Raw genomic sequence first — 8981 nt, 5'->3', positions numbered from 1 at the left:
GTTGGATAAAAACAAAAGTAACATGCCAACAATGCACAACGCCCATTTCATAAAGCATTTCACACAGTCATGCAAGAATGATGCAACAAGTTAGAAACTTTAAAAAAAAACACTCTGAATCTATTCAGTTCGTCTGTTTATACACACTTAAAACAGTGCTCATCGACTATAGTAACACAGTGGGATTCACCGTCAGTCACAGTGATATTGCCATAATAATCTCTTAATATAAATCAGTATACATCTTAAAGGAATGGAAGTAGTAAAAATAATTTGGTTAAGTGATTGAAAGTCTCGTCAGTCATCACTCAGATCTTATCACACTGACCATCTGAATGAAGCTCTGAGTGTCGTCGCTCTGTCAGAGGTCACATAGATCCGCGAATCAAAGGGGGAGCCAGAGGTCGACCAAACACTCCGCTCTCCCTCTGCCCTCGTGTAAAACTATCTGCCAAACACCAGTGGTCCTCTTTGAACTTGATTTAGCACTGAGGTCACAAACAGCCGGACCCTCTGATGAGGAGGACGAGTCAGCGGCCTGATGACACGCAGACAGAGGAGATAAGAGGAGGTTTATGTTGTCTTACACTCAGATTATCAGGGAGCTCTTAAAGGGGCCTCAGACAGAATTTACTGTTGTAGTCATTTATACCTGTTCCTTATGCTCAGGCTATTATTTCCTCAATTTCTGAATGTGAAGGAATTCATTTGGTATGTGTAAATATGTAATTTTTAGATATACATACATAATAAAAAAACTAATACATGGTTGTTTTATTGTAATTTTTCAGTGCAATCCTGGAAAATAACCTCATAAAGACACTGCAAAAACTTGTATTTCATATTTTGTCATGGTTCGTGTTACATAGCATATTAATACAACAGAATTAGAGTACAAATTCTCATATAAATACATCCAACTGTAACAAAATGCACCATAAAAATATCAATTTTTAGCAGCTAAACACACAAACTAGTATTTCAAATAGTTTCTGCTCTTCCTGATGTCACTGTCTCGCTCATCTGACCAGGTGTCTCCTCCATCCGTGGACCGAAGCGTCCTGACGCCTGACGTGTGAGGACTCAGCGTCCTGCACCGACGCTCCTGCTGGGATGAGAGGATACACACGATGAGTCATAACTTATAACGAGCACTAAAGCCAGGTGAGAACTCGCCTAAAGACACGCTCACACAAATATCATCCAGTTTATTACTCAGTGACTATCGCAACCGTCAGAAAGATGATGAAAGTTGCTCTTATATTAGAAAACTGTACGTCAGCGCTAGTGTCCAGAATTCTAATAACATTTATTCTTTATAAGCAGTGTAACCACATCGTTTCCTTTCCTCCAGATTAAACACAGTGTGAGGTTTCACTCATGGCATTCAGCAGCTCTATAAATCAGTGTGTTTGAGCTGTATTTGATTTGTGTTGTTGCATCGTTTTAAAGAGAGGACACACTTCTCTGCTCGTCTGTTTCAAAACTGACTCTTTAATTGTAATGAGGGGAAGGAAGGGGGGATTTTAAAGGGACTTCTCACAACAAAATGGCCTTAATTGTGTCCAATTTGGGCAAACGTACAACCTAGATGAACGACTTAACAGCTCATTAACTTTGTGCACTTTTTAGTTTTTTCATGTTAAACTAAATCTATCATCCGTTACACATATAAGGAGTTGGTTTGTTGTGTTTCACCCCTTTTACTCTAATAAAATGAAACATTACATGCACTAAGATAGATTCTCCCTGCCCCCGCATGATGCTGCTGCTAAGAATCCACCAGATTGGATCAGAATAAAGTGTCTAAGATGCTTCAGAGGGAATAAGGACGTCATTGTAACTCTAGGTAACAATACACCAGTTATCAGCGCCACTTAAGAGTCCTGGTATTCAGCGTTGGTTGAATAGTGGTGGGCCTGCAGGTTAATGAAGGCAATGGGATTAATACCCGGGGAGGAGAGGAGCCCTCAGGGATGCAGGGATGCAGCATCATTAAAGCACGATTAACCCCCTGACAATACACAAGGACCCCATGTTTCACTGAGAGCCTGCTCTGATTGTATTCACACCCAGAAAGAGGACACTTTTAATATCACTTTTAACACCACACATGTTTATTATAAGAGAATGATGCTGAATTTCTACAACTTTAAACACTTTCGGTTTAGAAAGTGATGTGTGCACATTCTTTCCCGTCAGAAAATAATCCTTTGTATTTCATGCTCACACTGGGGCTACAGTTTTATGCATATACACGCCATCTTGATTGAACATAAACAGGAATGTTTGAAATCACTGCGTCGGACTGCACGGCCGCCCTCCCCTCCGCCTGTGTGTTTATACTTCCTGTGAGAGGCCCTCTATTTATGGACAACTGAAGAACACAAATAATTATCCCCCTCGGGTGAAAAATCTGCTTTTATTATCTGCAAACTTTTGCCATGCCTTTGTGTACGCTCACGCTGCCTTCTGATTGCCTGTTTATTATCACAGCGTTTGTGCGGAGCCAATAGGGACCGGGCCAATTCCGAAAGGTGCCAAGGCTTCTCCTGTGTGTGACATCATTGTGTATTCCCGCTAAAACACACTGATGTGTGTCTTGTCTGCAGCCTGGGTGGCACACATCACGCGCAGCAAAGGTACGACACAAGGTGCACACGTTTTGACTGTAGTATCAAAGGACTCCACTGGATAAAATCACATTACATTCCCGAATCATGGCGCAATCATTCACGACCGCTGCGCCTCTCACTGAACTGTTATGGCTTCACTGTTTCAGCTGAAATCTGTAATTTGCCAACTTAAACACGGTGTGTGTCCGCAATACTTAAACCAGGTTTATTTAAGCGTCCAGTTAACATTTTCTCAAACATCCAAAGGCTACAATTACCTCTGCTGTGCCCGTTTTTATTCAAATATGTCAAGAATTTATGTTTCAGAATTATTACTTTGACCAGAATCGTGCCTCATGGGACATACGACTTTTCAGACAAGCTCTTCATGTAGTTATGTGATTAAAAAAATCTTTATATCTTGCAAATGGATGAAAGAAAAATGAAAGGTCTTCTTTGAGTAGTGCTCTGCAAATTCACGTTAATGCCTAAAAGCAATAATCACTGAAGCAAGTTTTCCTTCCTCTACTTTTGGAAGATTTAGAGAAAAACAATGAAGTATGAGTTTCTCTGAAAGCCTGAACAGCAATCAGTAAATCAGACATTTTGCCAAACACTTTTGAAGCCAAACATACAATCAGCTGCTCACAATGTTTGCTTCTCAAATGTCGACATAAATCAAGTAAGAGCAGCACAGGTGTTGCACTGAAATGTAAAAAAGTATCACTTCTCTATGGCAGGTTACAGATTCAGTATAGAAACCTGTCCTGGATCTGATGTATTTATATCAGGACAAAGAGAGGAGTATGAACAAACCTTAGCTTTAATTCAGAGTAAGTCGGAGTGATCCTGCTGCATGCAAAGCTTTACACCTCGAAGAAAATTGTACAATGCACCGTGATTTTCTCGTAATCATAGTCATGGTTATTACTGTCCTACAGAGAGCACATGAGATGGTGTTATCTTCCTTTATTCCTTGACACACTCATAATTTGACGCCTGATCTCTTGGTGCTGTCATGTCAAACTTACATACATGTGCAGGTAGCTTCTCATTTCCTACAGGTCAGAGGACCCGACAGGTACTCATAGCAGCTGCCTGCTCAGAGATGTACAAAAAAATAACACTTTAGTTTGTTTTTTGTCTCTTTTTGTTTGCTGAAACTTCTCTCTGTAACATTACAGGCAGTGAGGGAAGTGTTAATTTCATATAGACCATAGAAAACCAGTTACAGAGTTTCCATGTTGAACCAAAACTTCACATCTTTAAGACCCTTTTTATTGTTCTCGTACACAGTGCAACATCTTGTATAAATGCGTGGGTCCTTCTAAGCGGTACACAACATGACTGCTTTCAACTTGATTTAAAACATTCTGTGGACTACGACTGATCTGACTTTTCACATCTGTATCAAGTAAAATGCCGGCTCAACAAAGAGCTGCATTATTGATGTTAATGTATTCAATAATCAGCAGATGCAGGAGGAATGCGCTGTAACTGTTTCTGTTTAAGCACAGCTCTCCCTGCTCTGATCTCCATACAGCTTCTCCTCAGTTTAACGTTCACTTTTCTGATGTGTTGTTGTTAAAGGTGTGGATGAAACTGCGTGTGGGCCTGAAAATGTTGATCACCAACCAGAGAGCTTTTTTATTTCTCACTGAGGCTCAAAATGGAAAATCTGGAAGTTCACTTAGTATTGTGGAGCTGGCTGTAAAGTCTGCACCTGCTCTGTGAGGCTAACTCACAAATACACGTTTAAACGCAACATCAGAAAACACATTTAAGTAAATATATTTCAGTGAATCTTTAGTTTATATATTGTTACAATTTTCCAAGGGTCTTTTAAATAAATTATCAGTGACAACCTTTTTTTTTTTAAGCAAAAAAAATAAATCTAAATAAGATTTTATAAATGAAAAACCTACTTTTAAAAAAGATCGTAACAAACTATAAGAAACTTAAAATAATTTAGAGGCAAACTTATTATAAATAACAAATCTGTTATTGTAGTTTAATTAATGATTAACCTGTCGGACGTTATGTATCACCTGTCAGCTGCACGTGCACATGAACGAGCGGCGATAATTGACGAAAGAAAAACGAGACTTCATTTTAGGGGAAGAAAACGTGACAATTATTCGAATTTTTGGCGCCAGTTTAATAAAAAGAAAAAGCAATTACATTAAGTAATTAAACAGTATTATTATTATTTATAACAGCAATACTTATAATTAATAGGATGTAACAATAATATTATTTATTGAGGATGTTTAATAACTTTGAATTTAAATCACATATTTAATACCACAACTTTAGACAAGAATTAGGATTTTATACTAAGCAGCACAAAGACATCAGAGCTGTTTAATCATCTGGAAACATTTTGCCCTGAAAATAAAGAAACAGGAAAAAAGTCAAACGTAATTTGATAGTGATGTTAATTTAGTCACCGTTTTTATAAACCCTTTTTTACAGTTCGGTCTTAGTCAGAGGAAAATATGTGTCATGCCTTTCTTTTTTTTCTCTCAATAGCTGGATGATAAATTCTCGTCCCCTCTTTTTGAGCCTCCTCCCTCCCCCCAAACACACAAGCACGCACGCACACACACACACGCACACACACAAGTACACTGGGCTTCAAAGTCTGAAACTTCGACGGCAGTGGGCCTGTTTATATTGGACGCTTTAAAAAACATCCTGATCTTCACATCTCGTCTAACACAAACACAGGTCAACATTTCACACAAACAGAAGTGCTGCAGACGTTTCACCCTTTTCCAAACAGCCTACCTTTGTCTCAGCGCGGTCCGGACAGTGTCTCTCCCTGCAGGTGTTCCTTTTTATAAATCCATTTTAATCAAAGGTAAAGGATAATATTAGGTTCAAACAGCACAGTCAAACTTGAGGTGGACGCAGAGCTCCTCGTAGCTCTCTCTCTCTGCAGAGTAACGTCGAGCCTCTGCTGCTCACTCTGAACATCTGCTCATTTCACGTGACTTTTTTAAAAATACTAACATCTGTTCTAAATAGGTTTCATTCTGTGCCTCTGCATCGTGTCAATTGCCAGCTCCTCTCTGCTGCAGAAAGGGAGAGGAGACTTATTTAAACCTGTTGCGTTGCGTAAAGGCTGGACATGTTTTTATTAAAGAAAAACCTGCGCTTTTTTTTTTTACCTGCATGTCACGAATAGGTTACAGTTGATATTTTTGTCGGCACAGTTTATTTACCTGGTGTTGAGTGAAACCCTCTCGTGTAAAAGCTCTTTATTTATTCAGTTTGTGTGTGTGTGTTTGTGTGTGTGAACTTTAAATGAGAATAGCCTCTGTGTGTGTACAGACCTGCAGCCTTTAAGCTACCTTCACGGCCTCCTTAAATTTCATAGACATCTGGGAATTCCATACATGCCTCGCAAGCCAATTACACACCTTCAAACGGGCACACACTTTGATTTGGACAGTGAGAAACACTTTCCCAGATCTCTGAGATCAATCACAGCACGATAACTGTATGAAAGATTTATTTAGTGACAATCATCGGTGTTACCTTCAGGGGCTATTTGCCATGCGCAAAGACGCACTCTTATCTGGTTTCTATGTTGCGTTGCAGATCTGCAAAATCACAAGGGAGTATTTAAAATGTTGTTATCGTGATTAAAATATGTCAGACACTTTATTCGCAGTAAAACAGAAATGTACAAAATGTATAAAAGCACTTAACTGTATTTATGTTGATATTTCGTTACAGGGAGAAGAGACCCTGTCATTGCAGGTTGACGTGACCCCAGTGTAACTTACTCACTTAAAATGGTGATTTTAAGGTCCAGTCCTTAATCCAACTGTAAACAAACCCAGGGAAAGAGAGAGTGAGGGAAAGAAACTGTAGACTGAATTTTAATTAAAAAAGGAATTTTAACAAAGTTTATACAGACTGACTTTGTTTTTCTGCTCCAGACTTTTTTTTTCCAGTAATAAAACTTTTTCCCACGTTTTGAGTGTTAACTATGGCCTTTTTCTTAAACCGATTTAGTTATAAATGAGGTGAAACTTGTATAAAACCCTTTTTTTCCCTCCTCTTTGGACGTGAAACATTATATAATAAAATAGCTTTAAGTTTCTCCAACGCATTTACGTGAGCCAATAATAACTCCACGTCTTTTCCCAAGCGACTCAAGCCTTTGTAATAAAACCTGATGTGACGTCCACGTGATACATGCACGAACGCTATTTTTTTTGTAGTTCAAAATGTATGAAAAGTTTCAGTGTATTTTTTTAAATAAGAAAAGTCAAACAGTGAAATTAGATCGACACAAAAACTCAAAGAAGCACTTCCATCGTCATTTTCTTTAATGCAAAAAAATGTACAAACATTTACAAAAAAAAAAAACGATAATAAAAAATAGGAATGTATTTGTATATTTCAGACACAGGATCTATTCCTCATTGTAACACGTTTCAATAATAAATAAATAAATGTATTCTGAAAATATTGTTTTTATTTTGCACAGGTTAGATCCACACAGTCAGCCTGTAATGTGAGCTACACCACCAGTTGACAGTCTCACACCAGAAAACTGAGACATCTGCTTAAAACAATGCGCTTTGACCTCCACAGAAACAAGTCCAAAGGCATACATTTAAAAAGAAACACTTGATATTTTGTAACATTCGTTGTCAACAACATGAAAACACATGAATGAGGGGCGAAGGGTGTAAAACGGCTGCAAGTCCCAAACGGGCCTCTTCAAAATAAAAGCTTCTGTCGTCTTTGGTTTAAATAGAGTGATCCCATGTATCCAGCATTGGACTCCAGATTTATCCCGTCAGAATGTGATAAGTAGAATCAGCAGTCACCTGTGGGTAAAACAATGCATTATTTTTTCACTAAATTGTGCAGAAAACTCTTATGTTGCATTAGACCACAGTAGAGGCGGAATCAAATTTAGTTCTAGTGGGTTTTTTCCCCGCAGTTTAAGGCTTGGGTCATGCATTTTTAGTCGAAATTCAAGCGTACCATTTAGGGCATAATTTCTCCAGATATTAGTGAGATGTTGACATGGACCAAGCGCCCTCCATCCTCCACACAGAGAAGGCGTAGCTCAACCTCTCATGAGCCACATAACTACAACTTGCCATTTTGGAGTCCAGCTCGTCGCTCTGCAGCACCTGGTACAGGAAGTCGATGTATCTGGCTGCGAGTTTTAGCGTCTGTATTTTGCTGAGTTTGTCCGAGGGCAAAGTGGGGATAATTTTCCGCAGCGACGCGAACGCCTCATTTAGAGACTGGGTCCTCTGACGCTCGCGCACGTTGGCCATGACCCGCTGCGACTGGAGCTCCTCGAAAGACTGGGGGCTGCTGCTGCTGGACTTCTTCCCTCTTTTCCCAGGGGTCGGGCTATCTGAGTCCTCCCCGCTCTTCCTGCTCGGTCTCCTCTTCCTCCCACATCTCTTCGGCTGTCTGTCCAGCTCCCCCTCGCTGTTGCTCAGGCTGTCCGCAGGAGAGACAGGCGAGCTACCCGACTCGTCCCCCAGGTTTTCCTCAGACATCTCCACTCTGGGTAGATGGCACCCACAAAATGTCCCCCCCAAAATATTATTTCCCTCTCATGAAGTCACGGCGTTATAGTCCACCTGTAGGTCTTCTGTCTGGCTGTGAAGACACCGAAGTATCCATAGATGGGTTCCTGGGAGGACAAGCCTTTTCCGATACTTGAGAAACTTAGGCTCTTCTTATAGGCTGCATGGCGTAAACTTTTTTGGAGAGGGACATGATTGGCTAAGACGATGAATTACGTGAGGAGAGGGGAGGGAGCTATCGGAAGGGCCCCTGATACAAATTCAGAGCGGAAGAAGATGACTGCAATATCACTTTTTACACTTTGACTACAAGAGCAGCCCGATTTATATTTATAAAATTCACAGTGGCATGATTTTTATTGGATGACGAAATCATTCAACATCCCTTCTTAAAGTTCACATAAACAGGCGAAAATCGAGTTGAAAAATGCCCCATTAAGCAAAACGAAATCCCATTTAAAAAAACAGGCCATTTTAATTTCAACTTATTTATTGTAAGAGTTTTACTTTTCCTGCAGGTCTGAGAGCACACAATGCTTACTTCTACCCTTCATCCACCCATCGGCATCCACAACAAAACACCTCCTCATATCACCTCATATGTTTGCTATGTTCTACAATACTTGTGGGAGCTGTCACTTCTTTTTTTAAACTAAATATTGTGCAACCTTGGCATATCCCTCCAGGCCTAACCCACATGGATTATGGATTTATGTTTCCATCTAGTCTTGCTAAAATCAAGTGAGATCAAAGGACTGTCATATAGGCAACATGTGATCCCAATCGTACATGT

At 39.8% G+C, this 8981-nt stretch overlaps 1 protein-coding gene across 2 annotated transcripts; it reads right to left on the bottom strand.

The window, feature by feature from the left end:
- Positions 1-7019: 7019 nt before the first annotated feature.
- twist1b (twist family bHLH transcription factor 1b) lies at positions 7020-8297 on the bottom strand. 2 transcript variants are annotated; one of them, XM_069656309.1, is made up of 2 exons: positions 7626-8297; positions 7020-7465 (listed from the first exon to the last, which is right to left on the bottom strand). In XM_069656309.1, exon 1 carries the CDS (start codon positions 8156-8158, stop codon positions 7652-7654), a length of 507 nt encoding a protein of 168 aa, XP_069512410.1. In that variant the 5' UTR covers positions 8159-8297; the 3' UTR covers positions 7020-7465; positions 7626-7651. The 2 variants fall into 2 exon arrangements, with proteins under 2 accessions (XP_069512410.1, XP_069512411.1); XM_069656310.1 differs by having other exon boundaries at positions 7745-8297.
- Between the last annotated feature and the right edge of the window lie 684 nt (positions 8298-8981).

This window comes from Semicossyphus pulcher, unplaced genomic scaffold (genome assembly GCF_022749685.1).
Source record: "Semicossyphus pulcher isolate SPU_LCO1_2020_fin unplaced genomic scaffold, fSemPul1.0.p SCAF_9, whole genome shotgun sequence".
NCBI classification, from domain to species: domain Eukaryota; kingdom Metazoa; phylum Chordata; class Actinopteri; order Labriformes; family Labridae; genus Semicossyphus; species Semicossyphus pulcher.
The sequence above is the reverse complement of the archived record's forward strand: the minus strand, read 5'-3'. Positions and strand labels throughout refer to the sequence as shown.